Below are 22,096 nucleotides of genomic sequence, written 5' to 3' on the forward strand. Positions count from 1 at the left end.
GCTTGCCCAGGTTTGTAAGAGACTGCCAAGCTTTTGCCGTGGCGGTACCATTTTATCTTCCCGCCAGCAACATATGAGTGGTCCACACCTGCGTCCTCACCGCGTGCAGTCCCAGCACGATTTTTTATGTCAGCCCCTCAGGCGGGGGTGAATGACGTTTCACTGTGATTTTAAACTGCATTTCCCAAATGACCAGTGATACTGCACGTCTTTGCACATGCGTATTGCCATATGTGTTCCTTCATTGAAATGACTGTGCATGTCTTTTGTCCACTTTCTAAGTGAATCGTTTGGGTTATTACTATGGCCTTGGGCCTCTTCATATGCTCTGGATAGTCAGTCTTTGTTGGATGAATGGTTCGCCAATATTTCCTCCCCAGTCTGTGTCTTTCTGGTCTTTTCATCCTTTTTTTGTTTAGGTATTTTTAAAGTTTATTTATTTATTTTTGGGGGAGAGAGAGAGCAAGCGAGCAAGGGTCAGAGAGGAGGAGAAAGAGCGTCCCAAGTAGCCTTGATGCCATCAGCACAGAGCCCGATGTGAGGCTCGAACTCACATACTGTGAGATCATGACCTGAGCTGAAGTCAGATGCTTAACTGACTGAGCCACCTGGGCGCCCCTTGTCTTTCATCCTCCTAATGGGATCTTGTGCAGAATAAATTTTAAAAATTTTGATGAGGTTCAGTTGATCAGGGTTTCCTCATATACATTGTGCTTTTTGGTGTCAAGTGGAAGAACTTTTTGTTCAGCCCCAGATCCCAAAGATTTTCTCCTATGTTTCTTCTCTCCAAGTTTTACCAAGTTCTATAGCTGTACATTTTACACTTAGGTCTATGATTTGTTTTTGAGCTCATTTTTGTATCCAGTGAGTGGTTTAGGTCAAGATTCGGTTTCTGGCCTATGAGGTCTGGCTGCTCGAGCACCATTCGACAGAAAGGCTGGCCTTCCTCTGTTTTGCACCCTTGTCAGCAGTCAGGTGGGCATATTAATGTCGATTCTCCATTCTGTTCTGTTCGTTTAATATACCCTGTAATGAGAAATATGTAGCTGACACCACACTGTCTTGATGACTGGAGCCCACATGTTAATTTTAAGTGTTTAGTTAATGTTATGGGGCGCCGGGGTGGCTCAGTCAGTTGAGGGTCCGACTTCAGCTCAGGTCATGATCTCACAGTTTGTGGGTTCAAGCCCCGTGTCGGGCTCTGTGCTGACTGCTCAGAGCCTGGAGCTTGCTTCGGATTCTGTGTCACCCTCACTCTGATCCTCTCCTGCTTGTGCTCTCTCTCTCTCTCTCTCAAAAATAAACATTAAACAATTACATATAAATAAATAAATGTTTAGCCAATGTTTTAGTAGTCCCATTTTAAAAAGTAGAAAGAAACAGATGCCTTGAATGTTTTTAAAAATCATTACAAGTTCGTAAGAAGTTGCAAAAACTGTAATAAAGAGGTCCTGCTGTACCCATTGCTCAGCTTTCCCCAACAGAAACATCTCCTAGAACAGTAGTGCATTATCAAAATCAGGACGTTAATACCACTGTCTACACCACAGACCTCTCTAGAATTTCAGTCACCTCCATGTTAGCTTGTGTGCGCATGCATACACGTGTATGTGTCTGTGAGTGTGTGTGTGTGTGAATGTGGGGGTCTACATCATTTCGTTAAGATGAAATTAATTTTAATAGTACATTTTATTTAACCCAACATACCCAGTACATTACTATTTCATTGTGTAATCAATATGAAAAGGATTGCAATATTCTACTTCTTTTATTCATACTCAGTTTTCAAAACCTGTGGTATTTTACATTCCATATCCTCGTACCACCTGTGCTATTATTTACTAAATATTTGTCAGGAAATTGACTCACCGCAGAATGTATGTGACTTATTTAAATAGCTATTTCATACCCCTGTCATCGAAGGAAGACTGACACAGCTTGCTGTAATGGAAGGAAAACTATAAAAACAAGTAGGATGTGACCAAATGATAGAATTCAGTTCTATGTAGATCCTGTAGCCTGCCTCGGGCCTGCTCTCTTGTTAAAAGAGGAGATTATGAAGTGTTACTGGGGGTGTTCAAGACACACCAGCAGCCAACTGGCCTTCCTCGTAATCCGAAAAGTTGAAGGGGAACTGAAAATAGACATCACACTGTGGTTCGAGAGGATAAGACCCGGTGCCAGTGAACTGTCTGAAATCATCTCGGGACCAGCAGGAGGCCCCTCCATGCTTCATCCCCTGTGTGGTGGGCTCCTGGCAAACAGGAACAGAGTTCTGGGGTGCCAGGTCCCGTGCTTGGGACTGGGGACCGAGTGGTGTATTAGATGAGGTCTTTGCCAATTTAGTGGGAGTTTGTGCAGAGTCTGATGGAGGCAAACCCGGAGGTTGTAGGAGTGTATCAGGCGCACCTATGCCAGGCAGAAGAGCTACGTGCTTCCTTTCCAGGCAAGGGGGGTGAGGAAGGGCCTCACGGAAGAGGGGCCAGCAAGAGCAAAGCCCTAGGGGAGACACATGTATGATGCAGTATGTGTGTGTGTCTGTGTGTCTGTGAGGGTTTGTGGGAGGAGGGGTGGAAAGTGCATGGCAGACGTGAGTGGCTGGAACATGAAAGACGAGGTTGGGGCCACAGTGAGAAGTAGGGCTGGGGAGGAGACAAAAGCAGGCCGCTGGGGTCATCCTAGTTCAGGGTCATGGGAACCTCGCCTAGGGAGGCAGTAGCAATAGGAGGGCCTGCTTGGATGGGTCTTCTGGAGGTAGGTCAGTGGGAGGAGGGGCAGGACTTTGGGCAGGGTGGGCCTCAAGCCTCTCTCCGGAAGCCATCCATAGCTGAAGGATTCCCTGTCCACTGCCCCCCCCCCCCACACAACTGGGACACAGTCTCCCTGGCCTCTCTCTCCCCCTTCCTGCCTCTCCACACCCTTACTCAGATCAGCCTGTCCACCCCCACTTGTGCCTAGAGGTCTGGTGGTTTCAGAACCTCAGTTACCCAGGCTGTGTAGCAGCAACAATGCAAGCTGCCCTTCTGTCTGCTGAAATGCCACGAGGAAAATGCTTGAAATCTGTAGCCCTTTCATAAGGCCGATCCTGGAGTCAAGGGAGAGGTCAGTTTTGTTCGTCTTTGTATCCTCTGCACCTGGCCCCGTGCTGGGCACATGGGAGGCACTCAGTAAATGTGTTAGGTGAGTGGATGGATGGATGGCGTGAATCATCTTGCTCGTCCAGTAACCCAGATGCCTGGCTTGGTACCTATTATAGAGTAGGTGCTTCCCAAATTGAATGGATAAATGAATGAATGAAGAAGGAGAGAAGGAAGGTAATAAGAAAGAAAAGAAAGTCTTCTTACCTCAGTTATCCCTAAGGCTTAATACACTGCCTGGCAGAGGAGAAGGTCAAGTATTTGGATGTGTATAAGAAGGGAGAGAGGAAAGAAGAAAGGCGGGAAGGAAGGACTGCGTTGGGCAGAAAGGAGGGAAGAAAGGAGAGAAGGAAGGGAGGAAGGGTGAGGGAGGGCAGAAAGAGGGAAGGAGGGGTGGGAGGGAGGAAGGAAGGAGGGAACAGAGGGAGGAAAGAAGGAAGGGAACATTGACATAAGCAGCTTTGCACGTGTTTGTGTATCCCCAGGGCCTCGCCAGTGCCCTGCACATAGTAGGTGTTCAGCCAATGTCTGTTGGACGTCCATGGGCTCAGGGGGTCCCACGTCAGAGCTCTCAGTCTCTTCTGGGTTGGTCTGGCTCTCCCTGGGGGTGACCTTGCATCTGCCCCGGCAGGTGGACGAGCAGATTCACGCGTGCTACGCTCAGACCATGGCCGAATGGCTGGGCTGCGAGGCCATTGTGCGGCAGCGGGAGCGGGAGTCCCACGCAGCTGCCTTGGCGAAATGCTCATCAGGGGCCAGCCTGGAGAGCCACCTGCACCGGATGATGCACCGGGACTCCACCATCAGCAATGAGGTGATGGGGGGATGCCTCGGGGAGCCCAGGGGGCAATAAAGATCAGGATCTGCTCCATTCAGCTGTTGTAGAAATGGCAAAGGTTGGGTGTCTGGAGTTTTGGACTGAGTCTCACCCCTACTGTTTGGGTGGAAGGTCACTGTGGACTTTGATAGACTTGCATTTGACTCTAGCCTCATCATTTCCGAGCTCTGGGACCTTATTTCTGGGCCTCAGTTTCCTCATCTCTAAAATGGGGACAACCATTTGGATTGGGGAGGTTTGTGTACAGCTCAAATGGGGTAGCGCCTATGAAGCACCTAGCACAGTGCTAGACTTCCATTTTTTCTTCCCGTGCTCACTGAGGACCTACTACGTGCCAGCAGCCATCAGAAATAACCTGGAATTCAGGAACCTTCCAGTGACCAAATCACAGACATACCCGCCCTCTCATCCAGTTTAGCAGCCCAAAGGAGGAGCTAAGAAGAAAGTTAATTCTCTTCCCAAGTGCTGCACATGCATCCCTTGCCAACAATAATACTGCACAGGATAGCAGGGAACCCCAAAAGTCAGTGACTTCTAACATTAACCCCTTCTTGTATACTCATAAGCCTGGCTTGGCTGAGCGGTTCTGCCCTGTGTGGGGCTGGCTGGGCTCACTGTTGTGCCTGCTATCGGTGCCTGCTCAACTAAAAGGCTTGTTCATTGTAGCTGGGCTCTGTCACTTGTCTGAGGTGGCTCCACCCCATGCATCCCCTCCTCTAGCAGGCTGACCTTGGCACGTTCACAAAGTGAACGCAGATCATAGAGAAACAAAGTGGAAATATGCAGTACTTGTTAAACCTCTGCCCTGGTGAGATTTCTAACTAACATCCCACTGGCCGCAGCAGGTCACATGGCCAAGCCGAGTGGGTAGGAGCTAGAAGCTACAGGGCAAAAGCATGTATACAGAGAGGGGGATAAAAAAAAATCAGGCCAGTTGTACCGCCAGTCACTTGGAGTTGAATTTAAGTATTTAGCCAGAGATCTTGAGGACAGGGCAGTGAAAGGTGGGTTTTTCTGATGACAAGAGTAGGAGGGGGGTCATGTGGCTGCTGTGGCCCCTGGGGGGATGCCAGGGAGCAGAGGATGTCCCCCCTGTTCTCCTGCTACAGGTAGGAAGCTGCACACTTGCGGAATCTCCCTGCCTGAGCTGAGTGCGGGGCCCCAGAGCCAGGATACAGCCTCACACCCTCAGTCCCTCCCCCTCTCTCCCTCACTCGCTCTCTCTCCCTCTCTCTCTGCCCCTTTTTCTACCAGTCCTCCCAGAGCTGCAGTTCTGGCCGCCAGCACGTCCGCCTGCAGAGCGACTCCAGCAGCAGCACACAGGTGACCCTCCGGGAGGTGCCCCCCTCCCATCTCCCCTCCTCCAACTTGGAATAAAGGGACTGTATGTCCACCATTTTCAGGTCACTTATGCCTTACTTACTTTATGATAGCATTAAAAATGGAGTTTCGGGGGTGCCTGAGTGGCTCAGTCGGTTGAGCTTCCAGCTTTGGCTCAGGTCATGAGCTCATGGTTGGTGGGTTCGAGCCCTACATCAGGCTCTGTGCTGACAGCTTGGAGCCTGGAGCCTGCATCGGAGTCTGTCTCCCTCTCTCTGCCTCTCCCTCTCCCCACCCCACTCTGTCTCTCTCTCCCTCAAAAATAAATAAACGTTAAAAAAGTTATAAAATTTTAAAAAATGGCAGTTTTAGCTACACAAATAATATATGATTCTCTTCTCCCTGTACAAAATTAAAATATTGCAGACAGAGCTAAATTCGGCTTTGACCCTTCCTAACCCCCACTTGCCCTCCCTAGAAATGCTGTCATTTTGCTGTGTACCCTTCAAGACCTTCTGTTTTCCTTTATGTACAGAGAAGTATGCACACAGTACGAAGGCAACACATTGCAGTGCTTGATAATTTTTGGAGATTTCTACATACATTCTATGATATGTGTTACTGCACAGCTTTCCATTTTATTCAGTGAAGTGTTAACTAATCCCACTCCATATTAAATAAATAGCAAAGCCCCCAAAACATGCATACCACGACACCTTTGGCATTAAAACAGGAAATGTTAATATATCTGTTTTCAGAAACAACAGATAAAAAAAGGCAGAAGTGAATCAGAATGATTTCCTACAGGAGGTAGGGGAGGACACATGTAAGGAAGCTACATTTCCCTGAATATCCCTTATTTCTGACTTCCGACTTTAGAGTTAGGCAAATTTTGTTTTGACATAACTTAACACAATTGAATCAAGATTAAAAAAATTTTTTTTAAACTGGAAACACATGAAATTAACAGCAGATCACATCAGTGACAAACACACAGAAGAAATATTTCACGTGACCTTGGAACATGGTCTGGTACTACCTATCCTTGATGGGATGTGGCCTCAGGACTTAAAGAACCACAAATAAATCCTTGCCCTGTGGCCCTGAGACTTTTTCGTAGTGTCTCATGTACATCTAACTACTTTGGGAAATGGATCTGTAATAGTCAACCACATGGGAAGAATATGCAGTTTTTTAGACTGTTTCTTATGTGATTAATTAATTTTTGACTTTAAAAAGCTATGTGCAAATAACTTTTTGTGATGAAAGGTCCACTTCCCTATGCCGCCTCAATCAGTTTCGGTGCTTTTGTATTTCTGGGTCACTCTGGGCATTTCCATGTAGTAGGTCACTTTTTTATTTTCCACAGCGGGTGCGTGTATTACACCTGGCCTGTCGCGCTCTTTTCCCCAACGGCACAGTATTCCACATGCATGTTCCCTGTTTGAACCAGTCCCCTGCTGGCGGATATTTAGGCTGCTCCTGGAGGGGCAAGCAGAGGACATCCTAACGTCTCCGTGTGTGCGCGGCCTCGTTGCAGGTGTTTGAGTCTGTGGACGAGGTGGAGCAGGTGGAAGCAGAAAGCAGGTCCGAGGAGAGACAGCCCAAGATCCCCTGTGGGAACCTGGTGAATGGCACCTGCTCCCCGGACTCTGGCCACCCGTCATCCCACAACTTCTCCTCGGGCCTCTCGGAGCACTCGGAGCCCAGCCTGAGCACGGAAGACAGTGTCATGGACGCCCCACGGAATGCTCCTCTGGCATGTCGGCCTGGGGACGGCAGCATGGATGACGGGCAGAGCAGTGAGGCCACCACCTCCCGGGATGAGGCCCCCCGCGAGGAGCTGGCTGTGCAGGACAGCCTGGAGAGTGACCTCCTCGCCAACGAGAGCATGGACGAGTTCATGTCCCTCCCGGGCAGCCTGCCCGAAAAGGAGAGGGCCGTGATGGAGGGCTGGGGGGGCAGTGAGGTGGAGAAGCACCGCCACGTGGACGGTGAGGACAACCTCTCAGAGGAGCCTGAGATGGAAAGTCTCTTCCCTGCCCTGGCTTCTCTGGCCGTGGCCACTTCTGCCAACAGTGAGGCGTCCCCTGTGTCTTCCAGCGGCGTCACTTACTCTGTAAGTCACCACGGTTCTCCTCCACTCGATTTCCTTACCTAACAGCGGTGGGACGGTGGGTGTGTCCTACGAGCCTCAGTTTCCCCGAATGACCTTTGATCGACATTTTCCCCACCACAGAGGCTGCACCGGAGAAGCCCCTCTGGTATTTAAAGAACACAGGCTTTGCAGTGACATCATCCCGGGTTCATCCCGGGTTCAGTCCCAGCAGAGGCACCTCTTTTTATCTCTCTGAGCCTCAGTTTTCTATCAGTTGATTGCCTTCCTGCCTCAGCTGTTCCCAGAATTAGAGAGTCCAGTCCTCTGATGTGCAGTGAGCTTTCCACCAATAGCAGCCTCGAAGATGGGCATCTTAGGCTACACTCAGGTCCAACCTCTTTTAAATACTCAAGTTTACTTTCTTGCCAAAAAGTCCAAGCCAGAGGATGTCAACTGAATGGGAGGTTTTCTGAGCCAGACGCTGTGGGTATCCATTTTCCTTTAAAGAACGTGTTATATCTAAGATACACATGCCCGTAGTGTAAATTTAGAGTGAAAGAGACCAGGCTGAACGCAAAACCCAGAAGTGCCCCCCATCTGCCCCCACATAACCCTCCCCAGAGCAATAGCAGTTACTTATTCTACCCAAGTTACCTGGTGTTTAACCCCGTGTCTGTAAATAACATACTCGTATTGCTACTTCTTGCTCTTTTTCCTTTTTCTTTAGTTCCAGACATGGCATTTCACCCCTACATGAGTGACCCGTTTCCCCATCCATCTGCTACAGTTATAGTAACTTTAGTTAAATGACTATCTGTTGTTCACACCAGTGTAACGACATAATGCATATACACCATGCAGTAAGCGATATTTATTTTTTCTTTCTGACAAGAAATTTTCATTTTCCCTCGATGTTTTCATTTCCTCATCTCTGAATTTTTTCTGTTTGCTGCATATGAATTGTTAATTCACTCCCCCCAACCCCCAAACCCTGCCCCTTTTCTAAATCTCTTCTAGAATATTCAGACACATCAAAGGTTTCTGTTTGTTTTATATGTCTCAAGAATGCTCTCCAAGAGGCTCAGGCTTTCCCTAGTCTTCCTGCTCCTGGTGGCTAGTTGTTGTCTTAAGATTTTTTTCTCCATCTTCTTCTAGAAGTTACTTTTGCTCTTGGGTTATCCACGTGCATAAGCTATAAACCTGGTCTGAGGCTGTTAATTGTCCAGGGAGATCAAGACAGGTAGTTGTCTTTGAGGTCCCACATGTTAGTAGCTTTTTCTACTGTTCTCTTACTGGGGATGTGGCTCTTTGGGGATCCTGCTGTAATGCACGAAAGTCTCTTATTAGATTCCTTACACCTTCAGGTAGAAGGATCCCCAAACCACTAAGTCCAAGGTTAAATTTCCCCATTTGGAAGCTTCCCTCAAAGCAAAAGCCAGATTTCTTATTTCTTGCCTTAGTGGGTTACTTTTTGGCCTTTACATGTTCCTTATTTTTCTTGCCGTATCATTGAACCTTTTCCTCAGATGGGGTCAAGGCAGCAAGTCCAAGGTATGCCAGAGCAGGACTCCTGTTCACTTTCTCCGCTCTTCCTATCCAGGGTTCAGTGGGGGGCGGGTGCACCCCCAGTGAGTTATAACCCTTGGGGCAGTGGGGAGAATGCGCCTATGCACCTTAGACAACTTTTTTGTTTCATAAAAGGGAAGAAAAGAAAAAGGGCTTTCAACATACAAAATGAGAAGAAGCTTTCTCGGAAAACCACAAAAATAAAATCAAACACCCACGTGGTCCTGGGGAGAGGACGTTCTTTTCAGTGTCGGCAGGAGAGGGTTAGGGGGAGGGAGACAGCCTAGAACACTTGGAACACGACCTCTCTGTGACGAGCTGAGGTGTGGTTGCTCTCCCCTCCCCTTCCTGGGGGCCTGCAGCCGGAGCTCCTGGACCTGTACACCGTGAACCTGCACCGCATCGAGAAAGATGTTCAGCGATGTGATCGCAACTACTGCTACTTCACGCCCGCCAACCTGGAAAAGCTGCGGAACGTCATGTGCAGGTGGCTGGGGGGCAGGGTGGGGAGGTGGGGCGTGGTCTCCAGGGGAGCCAGAGGGCATGGGGCGGGGGCGGAGGCTACAGAGAACCCAGCCAGACTGCAGCCTCTGCCGTTGGCACCATGCCCACCTGGCATTCGTTCCAGCCCACCTGACAATAAGGTAGCCATCATAGCAATGATAATAGTAGCATTTATTAAGCACTTATTGTATACCCGGCACCATCCTGAGCCCTTTACTTAGTCCTCACAGCAGGCCTATGGGGTAAATATTATCCCTTTTTACAGGTGAGGAATGGAGGTTGAGGGGCACCACATTGCTCAGAGTCCCCAGCTGGGCAGTGGCTGGACAGAAACTCCTGCCCACGTCTCTCGGGCTCTAGAATCTGTGCTTTTTTTCTTTCAGCCAAGATCTGGAGCTTCTTATTACTTCTGATTACATACTAAATATTTTATATAAAATGAAAGGAATTTGGGCTTATTAAATACCTAAATCAATCAAGGAAACCAGAAGTTCATAAGGTATGAAGAGAAATGGCTTCCCTGTCCAGTTATCAATGCCCCTCACCTAAAGAAACTACTAACGATGTAGTGAATGTCCTCCCAAGCCATACGGATGTAAGATGACATCATAGATACTGTATTATATAACACGAGAGCCTACATGTTTTCATGTCTTTTTATTTTTACCTATGTGAGATTAACATTATATTTTCCTCCCACTTGCTTTTTACACTTAATGTATCATGGGGAGGCTCCCGGGGGCACAGTCAGTTGAACATCTACTGTGATTTCGGCTCAGGTTATGATCCCAGAGTCATGGGATCGAGCCCCCCATTAAGTTCTGTGCTGAGCATGGAGCCTATTTAAGATTCTCATTCTCTCTCTCTCTCTCTCTCTCCCCCTTTCCCTCTCTCTCTCCCCCTTTCCCTCTCCCTCTCTCCCCCTTTCCCTCTCCCTCTCTCCCCCTCTCCTCCTCCCTCTCCCTCTTCCTCCCTCTGCCCCTTCCCCTGCTCTCTCTCTCTCTCTCAAATAAAAGAAAAAAAATATTGCATCCTGGACATCTTTCCATACTACTCTAACTCAGGGATTCATAAACGACTAGTACAGGGGCACCTGGGTGGCTCAGTCAGTTAAGTGTCCCACTTTGGCTCAAGTCATGATCTCACATTTTGTGGGTTCAAGCCCCATGTCTGGCTCTGTTCTGTCAGCATGGAGCCTGCTTCAGATCCTCTGTCCCCCTTTCTCTCTGTCCCGCGCCTCTGGTGCTCTCTCTCTCTCTCTCTCTTTCTCTCTCTCTGTCAAAAATAAACATTAAAAAAAAACTAGTAGAGCCCACAGGTCAAATCCAGCCCACCACCTGTTTTTGTAAATAAAGTTTTATTAGAACTCAGCCATGCATGTTTGTTTGCATAGTATCTATGATTGTTTCTGCAGAGTTGAGTAGTTGTGACAGAGAACATATGGCCTGTAAAATTAAAAATAAGAATTATCTGGACCTCCCAGGAAAGGTTTGCCAATCCCTGCTCTAAATCATTTTTATTAATAAGTATTGCCTCTTAACTATTCCCTTAAGACTTACAGTCTCCCAGGGAATCACTACCTCTCAAAAATGAGTTGAGAAGATACAAATATAATTAACTTTAATATATGTTACATTAAAATGAGAAGGTGCTGGAGGAGAAGGGAGGACAGACTGACTTCTGCTGGGTTATGGCATCGGGAGAAAGCGTGGAAGCCCCCATGGAGGTGATGACATGAAGGTAGCCTTTGGCTAAATTAGGAGAGACTGAACAAACCACTGGGCATACACATACCTGGTGGTGAGGCCCCTGGGTTCAAATCCTGCACTTGCCATTTATTATTAGGTGTATGACACTACACATGTCACTTATCTTTCTGTACTTCTGTCTCCTCATCTGTGAAATGGGATACAATAATACCCTTTGCATATAATTATTTTGAGGATTTCATGGTGTGGTGTATGTTTAGTGTCTGAGCCTACTGTAAATGCTCAGTAAATAGTAGTTATATTCGAGGGCAGACGGGAACTCCAGGCACAGATCTGCTAGGGCAAAGCACTGGGAGATGAGTCTGTGCCAGAAAGGAAGAAGTACTGGGAGGTGACGGTGGGGCTGTGAAGATGGATGGAGAGAAGACAGTGAGGGGCTTATACCCCCAGTGGAGGAGTCTGCACATTGTCTCATGGTGGGGAACCTGTGAGCATGTGGTAGCCTCTTTGAGCTTGGCTCTAGAAAGGCCATTCTGGTGGCTCAGAATAGGATATTTGAAGAGAGTAAGAGACTGGGGAAGGGATGGAGTCAGGAGCTGAGGGAGTGAGCAGTCCAGGGAGGAATGGGGGGGGTGGCAGGAGGGAGGAAGAGGATGAGTGGCATGGAGAGACAGAGGTCGTAAGTGCCCTCCTTGGGCTCCTTGTCTCCCTCTTGTAGCTACATCTGGCAGCACATTGAGATCGGCTATGTCCAGGGCATGTGTGACCTCCTGGCTCCACTGCTGGTCATCCTGGATGATGGTGAGTATGTCGTGCCCTGCCACCCCAGGCCCAGGGCTGCACGCTCCTTTCCACTGCAGAGGAGGGATGTTAACCTCACTTTGTGACTCTATGGAATGAGTCAGTACAGGTGCTCAGAGGACCTGTCAGTGAACATGTCAAGCAAGATCCTAGGGAAATAAAAAGTCTTGCTGTTGCATATTAGCCAAAACTTACTGCCAGGTGCCCAACACCCAGCCAGGCCTTTGCTAATGACTGATTGTATAAACGTTCAGGGGAACAAAGAAAAACCCATGCCTAGATGTCTTCACTGGTGAATTCTACCAAACACCTAAAGAAGAATTAATATCAGTTCTTCACAAGCTCTCCCAAAAAAATAGAACAGGAAGGAATATTTCCCAACTCATTTGATAAGGCCAGCCCTTCCTTGTATGAGGACCCATTGGTACCTTGAAACCAATACCAGACAAAGATTTAGCAAGAAAAGAAAACCACAGACTGATGTCCTTGCTGAATATCAAAACAAGAACCCTCAACAAAACACTAGCGAATTGAATCCAGCAAAATAAAGAAAGGACTATATAACTATGACCAATTGGGATTATCGCAGAAACAGAAGACTGGTTCAATGAATGAAGATCAATTATTGTAAGTCACCATATTACTAGAATAAAGGACATAAATGACACAGTCCTCTTAGCTGACAAAGTAAGGACATTTGACCAAATTCAACACCCTTTTGTGTTAAGAACACTCCACACATTAGGAACCAAAGGAAACTTCCTGAACATGGTAAAAGGCACTCAAGGGACTGAGGGACAAGATGGCGGAGAAGTAGGGAGCTCTGTAATTTTTGACCATCCCCCATCTATCAAACTGAGAAGCACTGAAGCCACAATACTCTGATCTGCAAGAGTGGGAGGAAGACACACAGAGTCCAAAAAGAAGACAACCTCATAGGTGCCTGAGTGAGTGTGAACTGGGGAAATAAAAACGGGCTGGGCCGGAGGCATGGAGGAGAGGGAGCTCCGCCCCAGAGCAGAGCTGCGGAGGGACAAGGGGAAGAGAAAGAGAGCCTGAAAATGCTCATAGAGTTGTCTGTAGAGAAGAGAAAAACCTTGTCCCCAGGACAGAGAGGGATCCTTTCATCCCATAAATTACCGCTGGGCGCTGGTAGAGAAATTCGTCACCTTTAGCTGTCACATTTTCTTTGGCTCAGCTTGCCAATTCCAGGCAGAGCCAGGAGAAAGCTGCTCCCCAGTGCCCCTACTCAATCCGGCTAGGAAGCCTCCCACCTGCTGGAGGACATCTCATCTGAGGCGGTAGCATTAAAGTGCATAGACTAGGATGCAGAAACGAGGCAGGGCTTGGAAAATACAACTTGGCCTTCCCGCGGCACAAGGAGATCAGACTCAAAAGAGTGGCTTTCAATGCATGGCCGAGAAGGGACTGGGGCACTGTCCTTCTTCTCCCCGCAACCACCAATGCGGGGCCTCGGAGAGCAGCCCTCAAGACCCGAGCAGCCCTCAAGACCCAACCTACCTACCAAACCATGCCCATCTGCACCGGAAAGCTACCTTTTTTTCTTTTTCTCCTTTTCCCCCCTGGAGCCAGGAAAGACCAACACTGATGGATTGCTGTGATTAGATCAATTCTTGCCATTCAGCTATATTTCCCTTGTCTCATTCTTATCTTCCCCCTCCTCTAGTTTTACACTTTTAGACTGTCCTTTGTCTTTTTGTTTTCTGTCCTCCCCCCCTTTTTTTCATTTCTTTTTTTTCTTTCCCCTTTTGGTTTGCTTGTTTGTTTGATTTGTCTGTGCGTTTTGCATGCTTGTGTTACTCTGTCTGTTTTCCTTTTCAGGGCTACCTCAAGAAAAAAGCCAAAGTATGCTGGTGGAGAGTCCCAAATATCACTGAGTAGGGAAATAAAACAACCAAAGGCACAACAAGAGAAACCAAGAGACACCATTAAAAGAACTTCCTGAACAGACAGGCCAAGACAGTCAATGAGCCTCCTTTAACATGCAGAGTGCATATTGCATAACGAGTTTAAAAAAAAATTTTTATGTCTTTTATTTATTTTTGAGAGACAGAGGGAAACAGTACATGCAGGGGGGGTGGTCAGAGAGAGAGAGAGAGGGGGACACAGAATCTGAAGCAGGCTCCAGGCTCTGAGCTAGCTGTCAGCACATAGCCTGACAAGGGGCTCGGACCCACAAACCATGAGATATCATGACCTGAGCTGAAGCCAGATGCTTAACCAACTAAGCCACCCAGGTGCCCCATAATGAGCTTTTAAATATAAAAGCTGTTATATATGCAGGAACAAATTATGCAGGTGGAGACTGCATAATGAGCTTTTTAAAATTGACAAGAGACAGAAAGCTAGCCAAAATGACAAAACGGAAAAACTCTCCTCTAAAGAAATTCCAGGAAGAAGTTACAGAACTGCTCAAAACAGATACAGGCAACATAACTGAGCAAGAATTTAGAACAATTGTCATAAAATCAATCGCTGGGCTTGAAAAACGCATGGAAATCATCAGAGAAGCTATTGATACAAAGACTGGGGACCTTAAAAGTAGCTATGATGGGTTTTAAAATGCTATAAATGAGGTACATAATAAGATGGAGGCAGTCACTGCACGGATTGAAGAGGCAGAGAGGAGAATAGGTGAATTAGAAGACACAGTTATAGAAAAAGAGGAAGCCAAGAAAAAGAGAGAAATTGATCCAGGAGCACCAAAGAGAATTTGAGACCTGAATGATAAAATCAAATGGAACAATATCCGTATCATAGGAATTCCTGAAAAAGAAGAAGAAAGAGAAAAAGGTCCTGAAGTGGAGCTTGATCAAATTATAGCCAAGAACTCTCCCCAATTTGGAGAAGGAAATAGGCATTAATATCCAAGAGGCACAGAGAACTCCCCTCAGACATAACTTGAATCCACCTTCAGCAAGACATATCATAGTGAAACTGGGAAAATATAAAGAGAGAATTCTGAAAGCAGCTAGGGAGAAAAGGGCCCTAACATACAAAGAGAAACCTATCAAAGCGATTACAGAACTATCTAATGAAACTTGGGAGGCCAGAAAGGAATGGCAGGAAATCTTCAATGTGATGAACAGAAAAAGCATGCAGCCAAGAATCCTTTATCCAGCAAGCCTGTCATTCAAAATAGAAGGAGAGATAAAGGTTTTCCCAAATAAACAAAAGTTGAGAGAATTCATCACCACCAAACCAGCCCTACAAGAAATTTTAAGAGAGACCCTATAAAGTAAATGTTGCAAGGAATACAAGGTACCAGAGATACCACTAAAAGCATGCACTCTATGGAAAACACAATGAATCTAAACCCACATTTTTCAATAATAACACTGAAATGGACTGAATGCTCCAATCAAATGACACATGGTAGGAGAATGGATAAAAAAACCCAAAATCCACCTATTTGCTGTCTACAAGAGACTCACCTTAGGCCTGAAGACACCTTCAGATTGAAAGTAAGGGGATGGAGAAATATTTATCATGCGACTGGAAGCCAAAAGAAAGCTGGAGTAGCCATACTTATATCAGCAAACTGGACTTTAAAGTAAAGGCAGTAACAAAAGATGAAGAAGGACATTATATAATAATTACATGGTCTTTACGTCAGGGAGAGCTAACAATTGTAAACATCTGTGCACCGAATTCAGGAGCACCCAAATACATAAAACAATCACAAACAGAAACAATCTTATTGATAAGAATGTACTAATTGCAGGATATTTTACTACTCCACTTACAGCAATGGATAGATCAACCAGACAGAAAATCACTAAAGAAACAATGGACCTGAATGACACATCGGCACAGATGGAATTGATAGATATATTTAGAACTCTGCATCCTGAGGTTATAGAATTGACTTTCTTCTCAAGTGCGCATGGCACATTGTCCAAGATAGATCACATACTGGGGCATAAAGCAGCCCTCCATAAATATAAATGAATTGAGATCATACCATGCACACTTTCAGATCACAATGCTATGAGACTTGAAATTAATCACAGGAAAAAGTCTGGAAAACCTCCAAAAACATGGAGGTTAAAAACACCTTACTAAGGAATGATTGGGCCAATCAAGCAATTAGAGAAGAAGTTAAAAAATATATGGAAACAAATGAAAATGAAATCCAAACTCTGGGATGCAGCAAAGGCAGTCCTGCGAGGAAAGTTTATTGCAATCCAGGCCTATGCCAGAAACTAGAAAAAGCACAAATTCAAAATCTAACAGAGCACCTAAAGGAACTAGAAGGGGAGCAGCAAGAGCACCCCAAACCCAGCAGCAGTAGAGAAATAATAAAGATCAGTGCAGAAATAAACAATATAGAATAAAAAAAAAACAGTTGAACAGATAAATGAAACCAAAAGCTGGTTTTTTGAAAAAATAAAATTGATAAACCTCTAGCCAGGCTCCTCAGAAAGAAAAGAAAGAACACCCAAATCGACAAAATCATGAATGAAAATGGATCTATTACAACCAATCCCTCAGAAATAAAAGCAATCATCAGGGAATACTATGAAAAATTATATGCCAACAAACTGAACAACCTAGAAGAAATGGACAAATTCCTAAACACACATGCATTACCAAAATTCAAATGGGAAGAGATAGAAAATCTGAACAGACCCATAGCCAGTGAAGAAATTGAATCAGTTATCAAAAATCTCCCAAGGAATAAGAACCCGGGGCCAGATGGCTTCCCTGGGGAATTCTACTAGACATTTAAAGCAGGGTTAATGCCCAACTTCTCAAGCTATTCCAAAAAATAGAAATAAAAGGAAAACTTTTGCACTCATTCTACGAGACCAGCATCACTTTGATTCCCAAACCAGAGACCCAACAAAAAGAGGAGAACCACAGGCCAATATCCTGTAGTTAAGGAATACAGATGCAAAAATCCATAAGAAGACACTAACAAATCGAATTCAACAGGATATAAAAAGAATTATCCATCATGATCAAGTGGGATTCATTCCTAGGTTTCAGTGCTGGTTCAATATTCATAAATCCATCAATATGATACATCACGTTAACAAAAGAAAAGATAAAAACCATATGATCCGATCAGTAGATGCTGAAAAAGCATTTGACAAAATACAGCATCCTTACTTAATAAAAACCCTCGAGAAAATCAGGATAGAAGGAACTTACTTAAACATCATAAAGGCCACTTATGAAAAGCCTACAGCTAATGTCATCTTTAATGGGGAAAAACTGAGAGCTTTTCCCCAGAGATCAGGAGCACCACAGGGATGTCCACTCTCACCACTGTTGTTTAACATTGTGCTGGAAGTCCTAGCATCATCAATCAGACAACAAAAGGAAATAAAAGGCATCAGAATTGGCAAAGAAGTCAAACTTTCATTTTTTGCAGATGACATGATACTCTACATGGAAAACCTGACTGACTCCACCAGAAGCCTACTAGAACGGATCCATGAATTCAGCAAAATTGCAGTGTACAAAATCAATGTACAGAAATCTGTTGCATTTTTATACAACAACAATGAAGCAAGAGAAAGAGAAATCAAGAAACTGATTCTATTCACAATTGCACCAAAAACCATAAAATACCTAGGAATAAACCTAACCAAAGATGTAAAGTGTCTGTACAATGCAAACTACAGAAAACATATGAAAGAAATTGAAGAAGACACAAAGAAATGGAAAAACATCCCATGCTTCTGGATCAGAAGAATAAACATTGTTAAAATGTCATTATTACCCAAAGCAATCTACACATTCAATGCAATTCCAATCAAAATTGTACCAGCATTCTTCTCAAAGCTAAAACAAACTATCCTCAAATTTGTAAGGAACCACAAAAGACCCTGAATAGCCAAAGTAATATTGAAGAAAACCAAAACAGGAGGCATCACAATCCCAGACTTTAGCCTCTACTACAAAGCTGTCATCATCAAGACAGTATGGTATTGGCACAAAAACAGACACATAGACCAATGGAATAGAATAGGGAACCCAGAAATGGACCCACAAACGTATGGCCAATTAACCTTTGACAAAGGAGGAAAGAGTATCCAATGGAAAAAAGACAGCCTCTTTAACAGGTGGTTTTGGGAGAACTGGGCAGCAACATGCAGAAGAATGAAACTAGATCATTTCTTATGGCCATACACAAAAATAAACTCAAAATGGATGAAGGACCTGAATGTGAGACAGGAAACCATTAAACCCTAGAGGAGAAAGCAGGAAACAGCTTCCTTGACCTCCACCGCAGCAATTTCCTACTCAACACATCCCCAAAGACAAGGGAATCAAGAACCAAAATAAACTATCGGAACTTCATCAAGAGAAAAAGCTTCTGCACTGCAAAGGAAACAATCAAGAAAACTAATAGGCAACCAACAGAATGGGAAAAGATAGTTGCAAATGACATATCGGATAAAGGTCTTGTATCCAAAATCTACAAGGAATTGACCAAACTCCATGCCCAAAAACCAAATAATCCAGTGAAGAAATGGGCAGAAGACATGAACATACACTTCTCCAAAGAGGACATCCAGATGGCCAATAGACACATGAAACGATGCTCAGCATCACTCAGCATCAGGGAAATACAAATCAAAACCACACTGAGTTACCACCTCACACCAGTCAGAGTGGCTAAAATGAACAAATCAAGAAACTATAGATGCTGGTGAGGATGTGGAGAGAGGGGCACCCTCTTACACTGTTGGTGGGAATGTAAACTGGTACAGCCACTATGGAAAACAGTGTGGAGAGTCCTCAAAAAATTAACAATAGAACTCCCCTATGACCCAGCAATAGCACTGCTGGGGATTTACCCAAGGGATACAGACATGCTGATGCATAGGGGCACATGTACTCCAATGTTCATAGCCACACTTTCAACAAGAGCCAAATCATGGAAAGAACCCAACTGTCCATCAACTGATGAATGGATCAAGACGATGTGGTTTATATATACAATGGAATACTACATGGGAATGAGAAAGAATGAAATCTGGCCATTTGTAGCAATGTGGATGTACCTCAAGGGTGTCGTGCTAAGTGAAATATGTCAGGCGGAGGACAGATACCATATGTTTGCACTCATAGGTCTAACAGGAGAAACCTAACAGAGGACCATAGGGAGGGGAAGGGGGAAAGAGAGATGGGGAGAGTGAGGGACACAAATCATGAGAGGCTATTGAATACTGAAAATGAACTGAGGGCTGAAGGGGGAGGGGATGAGGGGAAGGGGATGATGGTCATGGAGGAGGGCACTTGTGGGGAAGAGCATGGGGTACTATATGGAAACCAACTTGACAATAATCTATAAAAAATAAAATAAATAAAAGGCACCAAAGGAAAACCTACAGCATGTTCATACTCAATGGTGAAAAACTGGTTACTTCCCTTCAAGATCAGGGGAGACACAGATTTCCAGTTCTGCACAGAAGGTTCTTAACTGGACAATAAGGGAAGCAAAAGAAATAAAAGGTAGCCATACTGGAAAGGAAGTAAAACTATCCCTACTTGCAGAAGATCTGATTTTTATATAGAGATAATCCTAAGGAATAAAAAAAAACCTTAGAGCTAATACATTCCGCAAGGTGTCAAGATACAAGATATATATACACAAGTCATTTGTGCTTCTATACACTTGCATTGAACAATGCAGAAACAACATTAGGAAGCCATTTCCATTTGTAATAGTATCTAAAAGAAGATACATATGAGTAAATTTAACAGAAGAAGTGAAAGATTTGCAGGTTCAATTCCAGACTGCTGTGATACAGCGAATATTGCGATAAAGTGAGTCAAATGAATTTTTTGGTTTCCGAGTGCGTATACAAGTTATATGTACACTGCATTATAGCCTATTAAGTGTGCAATAGCATTATGTCTAGAAAAATAATGTACATATATTAGTTTAAAAATATTTTATTGCTAAAAAGTGGCAGCCATCATCTGAGATTTCAGCAAGTCATAATCACTGATTACCGATCATCGTAACAAATACAGCAATATGAAAAAAATTTGAAGCATTGCAAGAATTATCAAGATGTGAAACAGAGACACAAAGTGAGCAAATACCATGGGGAAAATGACAGTGATAAACTTCCTCAATGCAGGGTTGCCATAAACCTTCAATTTGTAAAAAAAAAAAGCAATATCAGGAAAGCATACTAAAAATGAGGTGTGCCTGTATACTAAAACTGTAGAATGCTGTTTAAAAAAAATTAAGGATCTAAATAAATTGAGAGACACTTCATGTTTGTGGATCAGAAGACTTAGTACTGTTAAGATGGTGGTGCTCTCCAGATTGATCCGGATTCAGTGCGATCCCTCCCTATTGGCATCCCAGTTGCGGTTTTTGCACAAATGGGCAAGCTGACCCTAAAACTCGTTTGAAAATGCAAGGGACCTAGAAAAGTAAAATCAGTTTTTTAAAAAGGAGACAATATATTAGGGGACACAATTCTCAATTCCAAAACCTACTACGAAGTTACAGTAATCAAGAGAGTATGGTACTCCCACCAGGATAGACATGGAGATCAGTAGAATAGAATTAGAAGTCCAGAAATAAGCGTTCCTGATACATTTCCATCACTTGATTTTGACGAGCATGCCAAGACATTTCAGCTCAGTGAGGAAAGAAGAGTCTTTTCAACATATATTGAAACAACCAAATATCCACATGTACAAGATTGAAGTCAGACTCCTGCTTCACACTGTATACAAAACCGCTAACTCAAAATGGAACAAACATAGACCTTGGGCACCTGGGTGGCTCAGTCAGTTAAGCATCCAACTTCAGCTCAGGTCATGACCTCACGGTTCGTGAGTTCAAGCCCCACGTCTGACTCTATGCTGACAGCTCAGAGCCTGGATCCTGCTTCCGATTCTGTGTCTCCCTCTCTCTCCACTCATCCTCCACTCACGCTCTGTCCCTCTCTCTCACAAAAATAAATGAACATTTTAAAAAATAGATCATAGACCTAAATATAAAAATTTAAACTATAAAATTATAAGAAAACATAAGCGTACACCTTTCTGACCTTGGGTTTGTGTCCTTGGGTGTTAAGCAATGGTTTCTTAGATATGACACTAAAAGAATAAAGTGGCAAAATTAAAATGCATTGGACTTGAACAAAATTAAAACTGTTGTGCTTCAAAGGGCACCATCAGGAAAATGAAGAGAGCCCGAAGAATGGAAGAAAATGCTTGCAAATCACATATATCATATAGGGGAGTTATATCCAGAGGGGCACCTGGGTGGTTCAGTTGGTTAAGCCTGACTCGATTTTGGCTCAGGTCATGATCTAATGGTCATGAAATGGAGCCCTACATCAGGCTCTGGTGAGTGTGGAGCCTGCTTATGATTCTCTCTCCCTCTCCCCTTGCCCTTCGTGCTATAGAAATAAATAAATAAATAAATAAATAAATAAATAAATAAATAATCAAACAAACAAACAAAACATGTAAGGAGCTTTTACAATTCAACAATAAGAAGATAACCCAATTAAAAATGGGCAAAAGATTTGAATAGATATTTTTCAACAGAATGAAAGATATACCTGTAGCCAGTAAACATATTAAAAGATGCTCCACATCTTTAGTCAGTAGGGAAATGCAAATTAGAACCACAATGAGATACCACTTCACACCCACTAAGGCAGCCAGAATCAAGACAATGGAAAATAACAAGTGTTACTCACAATATGGAGACATCGTCTCCAAAATTTTGGAAAGAAGTCTGGCGGTTCCCACATAATGTTAGACAGTTACTGTATGACCCAGCAGTTTTGTTCCTAAGTATATCCCCAAGAGATATGAAAAAATAATGTTCACACAAACACTCTGTATGCACATGTGCACGGCAGCGGCCTTATTCACAATAGCCCCAAAGTAGAAACAACCCAAACGTTCCTCAACGGATGCGTGCATGCATATACCGAAGTGTGGTATAGCCCTGAAATGAATATGATTTGGCAAAAAAGAACAACTCGCCTCATGCTACAGTGCAGATGAACTGCAAAAAGGCTCTGCTAGGGGGCACCTGGGTGGCTCGGTAGGTTGAGCGTCTGACTTCGGCTCAGGTCATGATCTCATGGTTCGAGGGTTTGAG

At 44.5% G+C, this 22,096-nt stretch overlaps 1 protein-coding gene across 1 annotated transcript in view; it reads left to right on the top strand.

Moving 5' to 3' along the window:
• SGSM1 (small G protein signaling modulator 1) overlaps nt 1-22,096 on the top strand; it is a 61,585-nt gene that overhangs the window by 28,998 nt on the left and 10,491 nt on the right. The window contains exons 12-16 of the mRNA XM_029922211.1: nt 3,769-3,951; nt 5,230-5,298; nt 6,836-7,414; nt 9,322-9,446; nt 11,891-11,973. Of these exons, the coding sequence (XP_029778071.1) occupies nt 3,769-3,951; nt 5,230-5,298; nt 6,836-7,414; nt 9,322-9,446; nt 11,891-11,973 (1,039 nt within the window). The remainder of the gene's footprint in view (nt 1-3,768; nt 3,952-5,229; nt 5,299-6,835; nt 7,415-9,321; nt 9,447-11,890; nt 11,974-22,096) is intronic.

The sequence above is a fragment of the Suricata suricatta genome, chromosome 14, assembly GCF_006229205.1.
Source record: "Suricata suricatta isolate VVHF042 chromosome 14, meerkat_22Aug2017_6uvM2_HiC, whole genome shotgun sequence".
Lineage (NCBI taxonomy): Eukaryota > Metazoa > Chordata > Mammalia > Carnivora > Herpestidae > Suricata > Suricata suricatta.